Source organism: Lepidochelys kempii, chromosome 11, assembly GCF_965140265.1.
Source record: "Lepidochelys kempii isolate rLepKem1 chromosome 11, rLepKem1.hap2, whole genome shotgun sequence".
Taxonomy (NCBI): Eukaryota; Metazoa; Chordata; order Testudines; family Cheloniidae; genus Lepidochelys; species Lepidochelys kempii.
In genome coordinates this window covers 357,089-374,642 of record NC_133266.1, presented here as the reverse complement: position 1 = coordinate 374,642, position 17,554 = coordinate 357,089, and the positions used below count along the sequence as shown (strand labels likewise).

The window sequence follows — 17,554 nt, the reverse complement described above, 5'->3', positions numbered from 1 at the left end:
GATGCATACCGTGGAAACTGCAGCAGACTTTATATACACACAGAGAATATGAAACAATACCTCCTCCCACCCCACTGTCCTGCTGGTAATAGCTTATCTAAAGTGATCATCAAGTTGGGCCATTTCCAGCACAAATCCAGGTTTTCTCACCCTCCACCCCCCCACACAAATTCACTCTCCTGCTGGTGATAGACCATCCAAAGTGACAACTCTCTACACAATGTGCATGATAATCAAGTTGGGCCATTTCCTGCACAAATCCAGGTTCTCTCACCCCCCTCCCAAAAACCACACACACAAACTCACTATCCTGCTGGTAATAGCTCATCCAAAGTGACCACTCTCCCTACAATGTGCATGATAATCAAGGTGGGCCATTTCCAGCACAAATCCAGGTTTTCTCACCCCCCCACCCCCATACACACACAAACTCACTCTCCTGCTGGTAATAGCTCATCCAAACTGACCACTCTCCAAGTTTAAATCCAAGTTAAACCAGAACATCTGGGGGGGGGGGGAGGAAAAAACAAGGGGAAATAGGCTACCTTGCATAATGACTTAGCCACTCCCAGTCTCTATTTAAGCTTAAATTAATAGTATCCAATTTGCAAATGAATTCCAATTCAGCAGTTTCTCGCTGGAGTCTGGATTTGAAGTTTTTTTGTTTTAAGATAGCGACCTTCATGTCTGTGATTGCGTGACCAGAGAGATTGAAGTGTTCTCCAACTGGTTTATGAATGTTATAATTCTTGACATCTGATTTGTGTCCATTTATTCTTTTACGTAGAGACTATCCAGTTTGACCAATGTAAATGGCAGAGGGGCATTGCTGGCACATAATGGCATATATCAATTGGTGGATGTGCAGGTGAACGAGTCTCTGATAGTGTGGCTGATGTTATTAGGCCCTGTGATGGTGTCCCCTGAATAGATATGTGGGCACAGTTGGCAACGGGCTTTGTTGCAAGGATAAGTTCCTGGGTTAGTGGTTCTGTTGTGTGGTATGTGGTTGTTGGTAAGTATTTGCTTCAGGTTGCGGGGCTGTCTGTAGGCAAGGACTGGCCTGTCTCCCAAGATTTGTGAGAGTGTTGGGTCATCCTTTAGGATAGGTTGTAGATCCTTAATAATGCGTTGGAGGGGTTTTAGTTGGGGGCTGAAGGTGACGGCTAGTGGCGTTCTGTTATTTTCTTTGTTAGGCCTGTCCTGTAGTAGGTAACTTCTGGGAACTCTTCTGGCTCTATCAATCTGTTTCTTTACTTCCGCAGGTGGGTATTGTAGTTGTAAGAAAGCTTGACAGAGATCTTGTAGGTGTTTGTCTCTGTCTGAGGGGTTGGAGCAAATGCGGTTGTATCGCAGAGCTTGGCTGTAGACGATGGATCGTGTGGCGTGGTCAGGGTGAAAGCTGGAGGCATGCAGGTAGGAATAGCGGTCAGTAGGTTTCCAGTATAGGGTAGTGTTTATGTGACCATTGTTTATTAGCACTGTAGTGTCCAGGAAGTGGATCTCTTGTGTGGACTGGACCAGGCTGAGGTTGATGGTGGGATGGAAATTGTTGAAATCATGGTGGAATTCCTCAAGGGCTTCTTTTCCATGGGTCTAGATGATGAAGATGTCATCAATATAGCGCAAGTAGAGTAGGGGCTTTAGGGGACGAGAGCTGAGGAAGCGTTGTTCTAAATCAGCCATAAAAATGTTGGCATACTGTGGGGCCATGCGGGTACCCATAGCAGTGCCGCTGATCTGAAGGTATACATTGTCCCCAAATGTAAAATAGTTATGGGTAAGGACAAAGTAACAAAGTTCAGCCACCAGGTTAGCCGTGACATTATCAGGGATAGTGTTCTTGACGGCTTATAGTCCACATCATGCACATTGTGTAGAGAGTTGTCACTTTGGATGGGCTGTCACCAGCAGGAGAGTGAGTTTGTGTGTGTGGGGGGTGGAGGGTGAGAAAACCTGGATTTGTGCTGGAAATGGCCCAACTTGATGATCACTTTAGATAAGCTATTACCAGCAGGACAGTGGGGTGGGAGGAGGTATTGTTTCATATTCTCTGTGTGTATATAAAGTCTGCTGCAGTTTCCACGGTATGCATCCGATGAAGTGAGCTGTAGCTCACAAAAGCTCATGCTCAAATAAATTGGTTAGTCTCTAAGGTGCCACAAGTCCTCCTTTTCTTTTTCCCCTTATCTATGCACGCAGTCCGACTTTTTAACCCTTTACAGGTGAAGCAAGTAGAGAACAGCTACTAACAGGGATTTTATAGCTAACTGGCTGGCAGGGTGTCCATAAAAGGTAGCTACCCCCCTTCATTTATCACACCTCTGCTCATCCCACATGGGGAGAGGGCTAGAAAAGGTGCCCTAAGCCTAGGCTGTCTTATACACTTCTGGCTGGATTACCACATCCAGTGGGATCACTCTGCCGGCGGTTGAAGCTATAAAAAGACAGTGACTTTTGCTGCATAGAATGTTCGCACCCTAATGGATAACAAAGATAACATACGGCCAGAAAGAAGAACTGCTGTCGTCGCCAGGGAACTTGTGAGATATAACATCAGTGTCACTGCCCTGAGTGAGACAAGGTGCCCAGATGAAGGTCAACTGAAAGGAGAAGGTGGAAGCTATACGTTTTTCTGGAAAGGAAAATCTGCAAAGGACAGGTGCATTCATGGTGTCGGTTTTGCTGTTAGGAATAAGTTTGTCATTCAGCTTACAGAATTGCCGGTAGGAAACAATGAATGTCTTATGACTCTTCGTCCTGAGCTCAGCAACACTCATATGCCCCAACACTTGATTCTATCGCGGATATCAAGGAGCAGTTCTATACAGATCTTGACAAAGTCTTGACCAACATTCCCAAGGAGGACAAGATCATTCTCCTTGGAGATTTTAACGCTAGTGTCGGGCAGGAGTCAGATCTCTGGAATGGCACTATTGGAAAAGGAGTAGGAAAAGCTAACTCCAACGGCATCCTCCTCTTGAGCAAATGCTTTAGAAAGTGGCATGATTATCACGAACACCCTCTTTAGACAAGGTGAGAAGTATAAGACCACCTGGAGACACCCTCGCTCAAGGCTGGATCCATGGAAACAAAATACATTTTAACACAAATACAGAGTTGTACATCCAGGAACAAGGAATGCAGGCCACACCCACAGAAATGGGGCCTGTATCCTGGGAAGCAGTGACTCTGAAAAGGATTTAGGGGTCATAGTGGCCAAACAACTCAACATGAGCTGCCAGTGTAATGCTGTGGCAAAAAGTGCTAATACGGTCCTGGGATGTTGTGACATTGTGTTGTCCTGCTCCTGTCTCTTGTCTAGCCACAAACCACTCAGACATTCTTCTGGTCAAACATCTTGTGCATTTTATTTACGGTGTTCTTTCCACATGGCCCTTACAAACTGGTGACGCTCTGTACTTATCATGGCATACATTGCCTAGCTCACTCCGCCAAGGATAGGGGAGACAGAAGGTATCTTCCCTCAAAAGGTCGCTCTTGGCTCTGACTCTCAAAAGCCTGCCAGTGTCTGTCTTTCCCTCACGCACTTCCTTCCTGTGCTAGTGAGTTGTAGCTCTCTCCAGCCCATCCCCAAATATATCATCTGGGCACAATTTTGCCATGAGGTTTACTCCAGGGTGACCCAGTGATCAGAATGCTAGTACAAGTGCTGTTGGCCTGCATTCTGTCACAGACGCATAAACAAAAGTAGCGAGTAGGAGGTGATTTTACCTCCGTATATGGCACTGGTGAGATGGAGTTTGGAACCCTGCCATGGGTGGTGGGTATAACTGGCCAGGTGAGGCTCTGCCCTCCAGGCAGGGGGAGTTTCGGGGCTTCAGCCAGCCTGGGGCTCCTCCAGCCAAGGTGGGAGGCGCTCAGGGCTTCGTCCAGCCTGGGGCTCCTCCAAGTGGGGAGGGGGCCCTCCGGGCTTCAGCCAGCCCCGGGCTCCTGCGACCAGCAGGAGGGCAGGGGGACGGGGGCTTGTGGCTCCGGCCATGGGAGGTGAGCAGGGCAGGGGGGTCTTGGGACTCCAGCTGTGGGGAGGGTGCAGGTGGAAGGGGCAGAGCTGGGGACTAGTCGCCCCAAAGGGGGGCTCTACCTGCCCATGAATGCTGTGTCCAGTTCTGGTACCCACATTTTAAAAGGATGTTGAAAAATTTGAGAGACTGCAGAAGAGAGACATAAAAATGATTGCAGGGCTGGAGCAATTGCGCTCTTCTTCAAGTGATGGCCCTGTGGGTGCTCCTCTTCAGGGGTCGGTGCGTTGATTGGAGAATTTCAGCAGCAGTGCCCGTCTGGGTCGTGCATGCACGGTTCCTGTCTCGTGGCACCACGGGTGCCTCATCTAGCACGTGCAAACCGACCCCCTCAGCTCCTTCTCAAACATCCTCCTCCAGAGACAGAGCTCCCAGTGGTGTCCCTACTAGCTTGTTACACACTTACAGAAATAGTTAAAAGTTTATAGTTAGTTACTAGTTGGTTACTTATCCTTCCTTGTGTTAAAAAATATTCTTTATATTTCCCTCTCAGACCATTAGGGTCTACACTGGGGTCCAACCACTCCTATTCAGCTATGCCTGGTTCACCAGGATTTAAGTGATGCACATCATGCCCTGACACTGTCTGTGTCAGATGGACATTCACTCTGCATCCTCATGGGAGATGAAATTCAAAGTTGATAAATGCAAAGTAAAGCACATTGGAAAACATAATCCCAACTATACATATAAAATGATGGGGTCTAAATTAGCTGTTACCACTCAAGAGAGAGATCTTGGAGTCGTCATGTATAGTTCTCTGAAAACATCCACTCAATGTGCAGCAGCAGCAAAAAAGCAAACAGAATGTTGGGAATCATTAAGAAAGGGAGAGATAAGACAGAAAATATCATATTGCCTTTATATAAATCCATGGTATGCCCACATCTTGAATGCTGCGTGCAGAGGTAGTCACCCCATCTCAACAAACATATATTGGACTTGGAAAAGGTTCAGAAAAGGACAACAAAAATTATTAGGGGTATGGAATGGCTGCCATATGAGGAGAAATTAATAAGACTGGGAATTTTCAGCTTGGAAAAGAGATGACTCAGGGGGGATATGATAGAGGTCTATAAAATCATTACAGGTGTGGAGAAAGTAAACAAGGAAGTGTTATTTACTCCTCTTCTTAACGCAAGAACTTGGGGTCACCAAATGAAATTAATTGGTAGCAGGTTTAAAACAAACAAAAGGAAGTATTTTTTCATACAATGCTCAGTTAACATGTGGAACTCCTTGCCAGAGGATGTTGTGAAGGCCAAGACTATAACAGGGTTCAAAAAAGAACTAGATAAGTTCATGGAGGATAGGTCCATCAATAACTATTAGCCAGGATGGGCAGGGATGGTGTCCCTAGCCTCTGTTTGCCAGAAGCTGGGAATGGGCGACAGGGCATGGATCACTTGATGATTCCCTGTTCTGTTCATTCCCTCTGGGGCACCTGGCATTGGCCACTGTTGGAAGACAGGATCCTGGGCTAGATGGACCTTTGGTTTGACCCAGTATGGCCATTCTTATGTTCTTGTGCCTTGGTGAGTCACATATTCCCAAAAATGTGCTCACTGCAGCATTCAGAAGGCCAGACGGACACTGCTACTGAAATTCTCCAATTAATGGTGCAGGGACGCACTGACACCTAAAGTGGAGCACCCACAGACACACACATCTCGAAGAACCTCAGTTACTTCACAGGGTGAATAACCTTCTCTTACAGTGACAGACTAAGGGCTTGTCTAAACCGAGAGTTAGTGCACAGAAAGCTGGGGTGTAAATATACAGCACACTAGCTTGTTGTGCACTAACTGGCTCTGTGGATTCTGCCACTGTGCACTAGAAGTTCCATCATGCACTTTGATCTAATGCTGGACAGGAGACCAAAGCACGCAACAGAACTGTTCGTGCATGGCAGCAGAGTACATGGCCAGTTAGTGCTGTGGCAAGGAAGTGCCCTGCAGACTTATACCCACCCTTCCCACACACTAACTGTCTGTATAGGACAAGCCCCTAAAGGGCTCCGTCTGTTCACCTTGTCAAAAAGAGATGGCAAGGTGACTTGACTCCAGTATCTAAATACCTTCCGAAGGAGATAATACAGGACATTAAAGGGCTCTTTAATCTAGTGGAGAAAGGTGCACACACACATTTGCGGCAGAAGTTGAACCAGACAAATTCACATTAGAAATAGTTTAACCGTGAGAGTAATTAACCCTTGACACAAACTCCCAAGTGAAGTGGTGGATTCTCCAGCTCTTGATGGCTTCAAATCCAGACTAGAGGTTTTTCTGGAAGAGGTGCTTTAGCCAAACACAAGTTATTGGGTTAAAAAGGGGGAAACAAGTTGCAGTGGGGGAGGTTTAGATTGGATATTAGGAAAAACTTTTTCACTAAGAGGGTGGTGAAACACTGGAATGCGTTACCTAGGGAGGTGGTAGAATCTCCTTCCTTAGAGGTTTTTAAGGTCAGGCTTGACAAAGCCCTGGCTGGGATGATTTAACTGGGAATTGGTCCTGCTTCGAGCAGGGGGTTGGACTAGATGACCTTCTGGGGTCCCTTCCAACCCTGATATTCTATGATTCTATGAAACTGGGTGAAATTCTCTGATCTGTGCTCCACAGGTGGTCAGAGAAGATGATCTAATGGTTCCTTCTGGTCTTAAACTCTATGAATCTATGAGGTTATTTTGAGGGGAGCTGTATCTTAGGAGCCAACTGAACGAATGGCCCTAAAGGTACACCACAATCTGTACCCCGTCAACTGCCATAATAAGGGCTTGTCTACACACTGTTTTTGTACCATTTTATCAGTTAGAAACTTGTATAGTTAAAGTGGTACAACCCTTCGTGTGGAGGCAGACCGTTATAAAGGTCCATCAGTGGCTATTAGCCAGGATGGTCAGGAATGCAACCCCATGTTCTGAGTGTCCCTGAAAGGCTACTGGGCTAAATGGACCTTTGGTCTGACCCAGTATCGCCATTCTTATGTTCTTATATCTTTATACTGGTATAGCTTCTTGCTGTGAATGTAGGGACTGTAAATACAAGGCACCTTTCTACCAGTTTATCTGTGTCCACACTAAGGATCATGCTGACTTAGCTTTTTTTGTCAGACTCCAGGACATTGGCTGCTAGGTGTCACTGTCCTGGTGACTGGATTTGCCATTGTCTTCTCCAATGCTCCATTGCTATGGGGACCGGACCAGACCCAGACAGCTCGGTGACACCCACACCTACGTCTCCTGGCCTGCTCTGAGAGGCCTTTTCCACCCACTGGGTAACAACACAGCACATAGGGGAAACTGAGGCACATACTGGACTCATAAAAATATTATAGAACAGTCTCATTTCGTCACAGTAGACCAGGGCTACGTTTCAAGCCTGTTTGAATGTGCCTGTTAATTTTATAGCACTTTAAAAAATGGACTGCTTGGTGGCTGGTTCTTGTTGGCTTTCACTAGCTGAGATAAACTCATGTCAGTTCCTTGTTGATCCTGCCTCTATTTTTTCCCTAGCTGCAGGGCAAAAATACACTATAAGAGCCAGCAGATTTTTAAATGAGGTAATTTGGTGGGGGCTGCATCTTAGGAACCTCTTGACCAACTGCTCCCAACCTGGCTTCACTAACTGTACCCTGGATCCTCAACTGACACAGTAATGTTCAGACCAATCTCAGTAGGCATGTGGATTTTAGAGCACTTTGAAAAATTGGCTGTAAACAGAAACCTCTGCGCAATCTTAATGATTGCACTGCAAGGGCTACCTCATACTACATTTCCATCCCCATCCGAAGGTTTATGTCAGGAGTGTTGTCAAAGCCGAGAAAAGAGACTTTATTTGTCTTTTCAGTGACAACTGAGATTCAGGTTTACGTTTCAATTCCCTCAAGCTGTGAGGTATGTCACTGTCAACATGTTACCAGGGCATGTCCGGGCAGATGGTGCAGGGAGGTCATATGCCTGAGTGAGAGAGTTACCATGGGGCCTGTGCCCAGGGGCTCCCTTCTCCATGCTAGTGCTGCTCTGTGGCTGCTGTCTCTGTCACCTGGGACTCCTGACTTCTGCCGTGACCTTGTGGTTTTGTTCTTTGCCTCCTGGTAGGCTGTGTGCAGTTCCTTGAACAGCCCACTATGGCTTTTGTCCGGCTGAATGAGGCTGTCTTCCTGGAATCTGTCCTGGAGGTCCCAATTCCGGTCAGGTTCATCTTTGTCCTGCTGGGACCCAGTCAGGCCAACGTCGATTACCATGAAATTGGACGGTCCATTTCTACCCTGATGTCTGACAAGGTGAGGCGCTGGGTGTGCATTCCTGCTAGAGCATGGGGAATAGTGGTATGGTGGGACAGAGGTCAGACACAGGACAGAAAAGCTGCAGAGGCTCTGTACCAAGTCTCTTCTGGACAGGGGTTAGGGACAGGGAGCACTGGGGGGGACAGGTCTTATCAGAGAAGCCAAGCCTGGGACAGGGAGGATGGCCCAGTACAAAAGAAAAACTTTTTCACTAGGAGGGTGGTGAAGCACTGGAATGGGTCACCTAGGGGGCAGTGGAATCTCCTTCCTTAGAGATTTTTAAGGTAATTCTTGACAAAACCCTGGCTGGGATGATTTCGTTGGGGATTGATCCTGCTTTGAGCCGGGGCTTGGACTAGATGACTTCCTGAGGTCCCTTCCAACCCTGATATTCTATGATTCTGTGAAAGAGAGAGACCAGGACTGACATCAGGCTGGGACAGGAAGTGCTAAATTGGGAGGTGAACACAAAAGGAGAGATCCCCAGAAACTTCATTCCAAGAGCAGGAGTAAAGGGGTCCTCAGAGTCTGGCAGAGGAGAAGAGGCCATTGTGCTCAGCTCGTGTGTACTTCCAACATCCAGCGCAAGGCAAGAGGGAGAGTGCTCTGAAATGGCAGAGGAAGAATGAGAAGAGGGTTGATGCTTTTGTGTGTCAGTGCCCAGTGCCTGGCTGGCACAGGGAACATGGACGTCAAGAGCTAGAAGTGACGGTGACTGTTGCAGATTATTGTCTAACCTTAGGATTGAATAGTGTGGCAGTGAAACTCATTCTCTGACAAGGAATGACAAAGGAGAGACAATTATAGGCGCCTGCTACAGACATCCAGGGTTGGAGGAGAAGAGTGAGAATGAAACATTCCTGGACTAGCTTTCAGCGTCCTCTTGGCTGCAGGAGATTGTACATAGGAAACTTTATATCCCCAGCTGTTTGCTAGGTAACAAACCCAGCCAGATCGGCGTCAGCACAGAGACTTATAGGCTGCATGGAGTGCAGCTTCATGATCCAGAAGAAGGGAGTCCATCCAAAGAAGCCTGGGGGATCTGCTGGTTATTGCTCAAGAGGGACTGACTGGGACTGTGAGAATAACAGGGAAACTTGATTGATAGGAGGGGAGATTGTCCGAATGCCCTGCGCTCGGCACTAGAATGTTCATGTAGAGCAGGTGGCTCCTTGGCTTCTGAGGGCTCTCAGCTGAAAGACACCACAGAGTGAGGTGCATGGGCCTGATGGGCCGAGCCCTGGACTGGGAACCGGCAGCTGTACTGTTTTAACCCTGGCTCTGCACTCACTTTGTGGGTGGCCCTGGTCAGTCCAGTTCCCTCTCCCTTCACTTCTCTGTCAGTGAACTGGGGAGGATGGTAGTGACGTGGTACACAGGTGGGAGGATTAGCTAGTTAGTATTGGTGCTGTGCTTTGGCCATGCCAAGTGCTAGGTATCAGAAGGGTGAAGGGCCAAGTTAGCCTAGCCAGAATTTGAAGCTGCAGCTCCATGGAGTCTGTATGTTGCAGAGAGCTCAGCTGTCCCTGACCTCCTTACAGACTTCTAATTCCGTCCTAATTCCCCATCCCTTTCACTTCAGACATGCTCTGAAAGTGGTGCAGTACCTCAGCCATTTCACAGTCCTCATTAAACTCCTCCCTCCGTCGTTAATGGGCCTGCTTTTTTCTTTGCACGATTGTCCCCCTGCTTTCTCTAAACCTCTCTTCTTCCTTTAACCCTCCGGGCAGCAGAAACTTAGGCATGGTTTACGCTTGAAAGTTAGGTCAACGTTGCTACAGCTTGCAGAGGTTCACGTCCCTGAGCACTGTCGCTATGACAAGCTAACCCCAGCGTAGATGCGGCTAGGTCAGTGGAGGAATGCTTCAGTCAACCAAACTGCCACCGCTCAGGGAGGTGGATAACGTACAGCAACGGAAAAACCCCTCCAGTGGCCACAGGAAATATTTACACTACAGTGCTAAGGTGGCACAGCTATGGCACCCTGTTGAGCCATAGTGTAGGCATGGCCTTACTCTCCATTTCCTTGCAAGGATTCCCTCTGACAGTTCCCGTTTGGCTGCCTCCCCCATGTTCCATGTCTTTACGCTCAGGTGTCTGAGAAGCCCCTGGCACTGACTGCCCCTTGTGCCTGGCATTCCAAGTTCTTTCGTAGTTTCATAGAGTTTAAGGCTAGAAGGAACCATGAGCTCATGTACTATCACCACTTGTATACCGCAGGCAATTAAATTTCACCCAGATACCCCTTGTTAAGCCCAAAGACCTAAGTTAGACCAAAGCATTTCAGTCCTCAGGAGATGCTGCTGTGTGCCTCAGGGAGAGAACAGGAGAGACCAAGGTGCCATCAATGCCTGAGGCCCTGCAGCGATAGGGAAATCCACACTGCATACTGCAGAGGGAGGTGAACCCCCTCCCCTCCCCAAGGTTTCTGCCAATCTCCCCCAAGGGGTGGAGCGGGAATTCCTTCCCCACTCCAGATCTGGCGTCAGAATGACCCTGAGCATGTGAGCAACACATCTCAATCAGGCATTTAGAAAGAGTACTCTCTGTTCCACCTCAGAACACTGTCCACCGCACTAATGTCCCATCTCCAATTGTGGCCAATCAATGATGCTTCAGAGGAAGGTGAAAAAAACACCCAGAATACATCTGGCCAATAGTGCACTGGAAGAAAAATTCCTTCCTGACTCCTGCAAGCATCTGGGTGAAGCCTTGAAGCATGACATTTGAGTATAGTCATTTTCTTAAGGCAGAACTGCAGATGATTTGAGTATTGAGGGCAATCCAGGCAGCGTTGTTCTCTTGTGCCTTAGTTACAGTGCTTAACAATTCCTAGCCTTTTCCCACAGCACTGATTTCCTCCCTGTTAGTCTGTCAGTGCGGCAGAGTACACAAGATGAGATTAGAGAGAACAGTGCTCTTTTGTGTCACATCAGTAATCTGGATTCTGATCCAAGTGGACCAGCGATCTGATCTATTTATGCACCATCTATCCAATTTTTATACTCCATCCATCTCTGTGGTCCCTGAGTGCCTGACTCACCAGTCAATTGGATTCTGAACTAGAAGCATCTCCTTGACTCCTGGCATTTAGAGACCGTGTGGGAAAAGTCCCTTAGAACAGCCTAAAACAGCTACATAACGCTGGTGTGACAGGAGCTATGATACTGGCTAGATGAGCAGATTGCTCTGATACCAGGTGGTAGGGATATCTAGCTAGCAGTCTCACTGGTCTGATCCAACACCTGAAGGAGAAGAGATCCCAGGGAGATGGGATCTGCTCTGGCATGGAAAGTGGGGCAGGGATGCTGGAGCATGTGGATCTGTTGGGCTATGGCAGTAGGGCAGGCGCTGTGCAGCTGCAGAAGTAGTCTGGTGGTGTCTTTGGCTTGGTTGAGCCTCCTGTCTATCTTGCAGCTCTTCCACGAGGCTGCGTACATGGCTGACGACCGCCAGGACCTCCTCAATGCCATCAACGAATTCCTGGACTGCAGCATTGTCATCCCCCCATCAGAAGTGGAGGGGAAAGACTTGCTCAGGTCTATCGCTACCTTCCAGAAAGAGTTACTGAGGAAGAGAAAGGAGAGGGAGCAGAAGAAGTCCACGAAGGAAGGGGTTGTCCAGGAAGCTAAAGGTCTCCTCACTCTGTTTTTGGCAGATAATGAATTTGCATCCAGTGTCTCCCTGTCTGCCCTGGGAGGGCACAATGGGGGCTGTGCCAGGGGCATTGGCTAGGAGGCCTCTGCCTCCCCCTTGCATAGGATAAAGCGAGGACAGCTAGTGTGGGGTGAGCTGGGCTGAGTCCTGCAACAGAGATGGGGATGTGTGGGAGGCCCCAGGGGGCTGGCAAGCCCAAGAGGGCAGAGCATGGCTATGGGGAGCCATGGGGTGCGGGAAGCCCAGGGGGGCAGAGCACGGACATGGGGGGGCATCAGGCCCAGGGGGTGGAGCATGGCCGTGGGGTGGGGGTGGAGGGGAAGCCCAGGTTTCATGTGGGGTGTGTAGGGAGCCTGCCGAGCTTTTGCCTCCTGCTCACCTGTTCTGTGGGAGGTGGGTATTTGCCAGCATCTGTCCCCAGGAGAGAGGGGTGGATCTCTTTCCTACATTCCCGTTGTAACCCCAGTACACCATGTCTCCCCAGAGCTGTGTGAAGTGAAGGCTGAGGAGGAAGAGGAGGGGGACGCTGAGGACGACCCATTGAGACGAACCGGCATTTGTTTTGGAGGTCTGGTTCGGGACATAAAGCGCAGGTACCCCAAATATCTCAGTGACATCAGAGACGCCTTGCACAGCCAGTGCCTTGCAGCCGTTCTCTTCATCTACTTTGCTGCTCTCTCTCCTGCCATCACCTTCGGGGGACTCCTAGGTAATGGGCCTGCTTTCTGTCTGCTCTTTGCACAAACTAGCCCGGGCTGGACTGGGGGGCGCTGGCTCTGCCGTCTGAGATTCTGTGCCTGCTCTGGCCTCAGGGCTTCAGCGCCGCTCGCTCAGGAGGCTGCAGCTGTGCTTTGCACACAGCTTGCGCTCTCTCCATGTGACTCGACCTCTCCAGCTCCAGGATTCTCAGGAGGGGAGGAGGGGTTCTACCCTCAAATGTGAGACCCCCTGCCCAGTGCAGGGCAGTTATGTCTGTGCAGGGGGGAGGAGGGGACTCCCTGCCTGTGCATGGTGTATCCGCCCCAGAGTAACTCTATGGGGGACTGCGCTCTCCACAGGGCGGCTTATCACATACACGTTGTTCTCTCTTAGGAGAGAAGACAGAGGGTCTCATGGGGGTCTCGGAGCTGATCATCTCCACCTCAGTTCTGGGGATCCTGTTCTCCCTGCTTGGAGCTCAGCCGCTCCTTGTCATTGGTTTCTCGGGGCCCCTTCTGGTATTTGAAGAAGCTTTTTTCAAGGTACTTGTAAGCCATCATGTCACATGTTGCCCCATGCTTCCTCAGCCATTGCACTGTGCTTGGCTTGCCATGGTTTATCTGATCAGAGGGGCAGCTGCACTCCTCTGACGCTGAAAGGGGTGACTCCGAAACGTTCCTGCAGACTGCTACCATACCACAGGGCACCCAGTGCTGGCCCTGCCCTCCTGCCTGTCCCTTCCAGCTCACCCCAGTCACTTCTGCCTCCTCTCACCATGGTCCACTCCACTGAGCCTGTCTAGGCTTGTGATTTTATTAATGCTTCACAGTGCTGCCCTAGCCAGCAGCCCTGATATAAACCAAGCTCCTGCCCAAACCAGGCCCTGATCTGCATTGCTGTGGTGAATGCTCATACGTGCAGCCCACGCTCCTTTTCTCAGTCACTTTTTCTCCTCTCTTTTGCGTGCAGATTTTCCAGATTCAGTTAACTGTATCCCACTGTAGCCTGCATCCCATGCAGTCCAGTCCAGTCTCTGTAGGAGAGCAGTAACCACTCACCTAGCATTATTCTTCATTTCTGATGTGGCAGCAGGGGATTTCATATTGTGGTTATTTGTGCTGCCTCTTGCTTATCCCCGAGTTATGTTCAGAGAGGGTCTATGCCAGCCAGTTTGGAGACGTCTCATTCTTGTGCATCTTTATGTTGTGGACTGTGGAAAGGAAAATGTCTTTCAGGGTCAGGTACAGTGGGTCTAGTCATGCTTTTCCACATTTCCAGGGAGTCTGTGTTTCTTGGTGTTCAAGTGCTTTCTCTTATGCCTCTCTATCCCATGCAGAACCTAAGGGCATCACCACGGTCTTCCATCTTTGCCAGTCTCCTGCTGTAGTCTTAGCTTCTTCCCATGTCATTTTGGGAGCTTTCCATTCTGCTTCTGTTGTGTGTTTGCATGTTATCCTTTTTCTCTCTTATTACCTCTCACCCAGGGGCTCCATGTCTTGTCATGTTATTCTCCACATATGTCCTAGCCAGCTCCATTTTTGTTCCATAACTTCCTATCCTATTGGTTTCTGTTTCATCCTCTTTCAGATCTCCTCGTTTGTGATTTTTTTCTGGCCACCTGGTATTGAGCATTTGTCTAAGGCAGCTGTTGATGAAAAATTGGAATTTTGATAGAAAGGTCAAAATAAGTCTCCAAGTTTCAACACCGCTTCGTAAGACCAGCTTTACAATTGTATTAAATATCTGAAGTTTAGTTTGGAAGGCAAGATTTCAGTTTTTCCAGGTTGGCTTTAGAGTTACAAAACATGTCTGGCTTTTGCTATTCCGGCTTTAATGTCATCTGTTCCTCCTGTTGTACTTTCAGTGCTATCAGGATATGTGAAACATCAGAACTTTTTTATGTCAGTCCCAGAAAGTGTTATTAGTGTGTCTTGTTATGTGTTGATTCTCATGGTTTTAGTTTTTGCTGTGTTGATCTTCAAGCCTGCTAACTGTGCATAGGCCTGGAGATAATGCATTGTGGGTTGCATCTTTCTAATGTCATGGGATAGCAAGTTGATGTCCTCTACAAAGTCAAGGTCCTCGAACTTCTGTGTGACAATCCATTGCATAGGCGCCGACTCCATGGGTGCTCCGGGGCTGGAGCACCCATGGGGAAAAATTGGTGGGTGCTCTGCACCCGCCAGCAGCCAAGCTCCCCTCCCAGCCCCTCTGCCTCACCTCACCTCCGCCTCCTCCCCTGAGTTCACTGCGTCCCCGCTTCTTCCCCTAGCTCCCAGTGCTTGCCGCCGCAAAACAAGCTCGGGGAGGAGCGGAAACGCGGCTCGCCCAGGGGAGGAAGCAGGGAAGAGGCGGGAATTTGGGGAAGGGGTTGGAATGGGGGCGGGGCAGGGGTGGAGGCAGGGCAGGGCCTGGGGCCGGGGCAGGTCTAGCACCCACCGGCGCCAGCAGAGCTTGGCGCCTATGCTCCATTGTATGCCCCTTGGTTGTTCTGTAGTCTTTCTCATTACCCAACCCACTACGAGTAAAAAGATTGCGGGTGCCATAAGACATCTTTTTCTGATGCCCATAGTAACCTTGAATGACTGAGTCAGTTATGTATTACTTGACTCGTCATATTTTCATAAAAGCTCCTAATGAAAATTTCTGAGGATTCCATTGTAGCATAGTAACTTCCATAACCCTGTTCTATCCACTGTATCCATGGCTTTTTGGAAATCCATACACTTCATATAAAGTGGTGACTGCCGTTTGATTGACAGTTCTGTGGTGATCCGTAGTGTTTATTATGATTAAATTACTAGTTTGGGGTTGTGGGTTTTGTAACGGGTGAAGGCCTGTCAGAGTTCTGTGCTTCTCCCTCCCTCCTTCCTCCCCATCTGTAGTGTTCTCTGTGCTTGAGTGGGGTTATCTGTACCGTTGTTCCTGGCATTAGTAGCCAGGCTTGCATAGGAGTGGAGTGTGTTTAGGGTTTGGGGCTGGAGTGTGCGGTGCTTTGACTGAGGTGGTAGTCAATGCACAGGACACTGTGTGCTTCCGATAGCAGAGGGAGTTTTTCTAGGTCTGTTCAGCTGCCGTTGGTTGGGGAAGTTCCTTTGCATGCCTACCGCGGGGCTTGCTGGGCGTTTGTCTGACAGGGGTGTAGTCTGCCTTACAGCTGAACCCAAGCATGCGGCCTGGTCTCTCCTGGGGGGCTGGTGACTAGACTGAGCAGGAGTTTTCTTGGGGAGTTGTGTTGGTGTCATGTTTATTTGTAGCATGGCAGGAAGCAGGGCAGAGGGGATGTGCAATGCACAGTGTGCCTGGGATGCGCCCCAGTAACTAACACTGCAGTCTGAGCAGGACAGGCCAGTGAAACAACAGATACTAAGTCTGTGACTTTACTCAGCAAATGAAGCATTTTCTGTTCCCTCCAGCCATACCTTAACCCCTTCCCTGCTAGGCTACATGGAAAAATGTACACACGCCATTCCAGAAATTGATAAAGAACCATGTAGAATGGGAGAGGGGAGGAGAGTGTGTGTGGGAGAGCAGAGGAGAGAGGCTGTCCCATGGGCTGTGATTAACCCTTCATTTCCCTATTTCAGTTCTGCCAGAGCCAAGGCATCGAGTACCTGACGGGCAGAGTGTGGATTGGCCTGTGGCTCATTGTCTTCATCTTCATCATTGTGGCAGCTGAAGGCAGCTTCCTGGTGCGATACATCTCGCCCTTCACACAGGAGATCTTTGCCTTCCTCATCTCCCTCATCTTCATCTACGAAACCTTCTATAAACTCTACAAGGTGAACCGTCCCTAGGGAGAGATGCTACAGAGTGTCTGCCCAGCTGTCTGATCTAGGCACCTGCCACCATAGTGGCCACGTGCCTCCCACAATCGATAGAGAGAACAATAGCAATAGCATCTCTGATGCAGGGCCAGAGTGCCGTAGCATTTCTGACTGGGCCTGTGAAACAATTCTTTGCCACCCCTCAAGTCCCCAAACATGAGTGCCCCCTGTGCGCTGTGACCGCATTGCTGTGCACAGGTCTTTGCGGGGAGCGTAGAGGGACACACCCCAAACCTTCTCTCCCTTCCCCTGCAGCAGTACCTGGATGCATAACTAGTTTTTTCTTTTCTTTCTTCCTCTAACCTCACGGGTAGATTGTGAGATGAGCTGTTTGGGGATGTGCCGTGATGGGCTTGGCAACACACAGTGCTGAGCTCACACTTGACTGTCCTCCCCCGTCCCTCTGCACAGGTTGGTGACTGCACCCTCTGCTTGTCTCCCCTGTCCAGGTGTTTGCAGAGCATCCTTTGCTGAAGTTTTACCCGCCGAGTTTGCAGAGTGGCTTGAATGCCAGCACGCTCTCTGTTGATGCCATGTCTCTGGGAACCAGGATGCAGCCCAATACTGCCCTCCTCTCACTTATCCTCATGCTGGGCACCTTCTTCATCGCTTTCTTTATGCGCAAGTTCAAGAACAGCCGTTTCTTAGGAGGCAAGGTAAGCTGCTGAGCTGTGTCCCAACGGCCCAATCCTGTGGCCCTTTCATCTGATGAAGTGAGCTGTAGCTCACGAAAGCTTATGCTCAAATAAATTGGTTAGTCTCTAAGGTGCCACAAGTCCTCCTTTTCTTCATCCACCATGCATCCCTTTTGGCTGCACACTTTTGCCCTCTGTGGCACCAGCATTATCTATTCCAGCATGTCTGAACCTGGCACCCTGTCCTGGCTCATGTGGTCTTACCAGGCCTGTGTGGGCAAAGGGCTGTTTATGCTGATAGGAAGCTGCCTGAAGAGAGAGCTGGCACCCCGGTGTGTTGTCTCTCTCCAGGTGAGTCTGGTGCCATTGGGGACCGCCCCCGTAAAATAAACACCAACAGTCCTCTGAA

The 17,554-nt window shown here is 49.2% G+C and overlaps 1 protein-coding gene across 9 annotated transcripts in view; it reads left to right on the top strand.

The window, feature by feature from the left end:
* SLC4A3 (solute carrier family 4 member 3) overlaps positions 1 to 17,554 on the top strand; it is an 83,642-nt gene that overhangs the window by 46,767 nt on the left and 19,321 nt on the right. For all 9 annotated transcript variants that reach the window (XM_073304800.1, XM_073304803.1, XM_073304801.1 and 6 more), the window contains 6 exons: positions 8,140 to 8,324; positions 11,745 to 11,961; positions 12,469 to 12,693; positions 13,077 to 13,225; positions 16,271 to 16,465; positions 16,960 to 17,166. In XM_073304800.1, the coding sequence (XP_073160901.1) occupies positions 8,140 to 8,324; positions 11,745 to 11,961; positions 12,469 to 12,693; positions 13,077 to 13,225; positions 16,271 to 16,465; positions 16,960 to 17,166 (1,178 nt within the window). The remainder of the gene's footprint in view (positions 1 to 8,139; positions 8,325 to 11,744; positions 11,962 to 12,468; positions 12,694 to 13,076; positions 13,226 to 16,270; positions 16,466 to 16,959; positions 17,167 to 17,554) is intronic.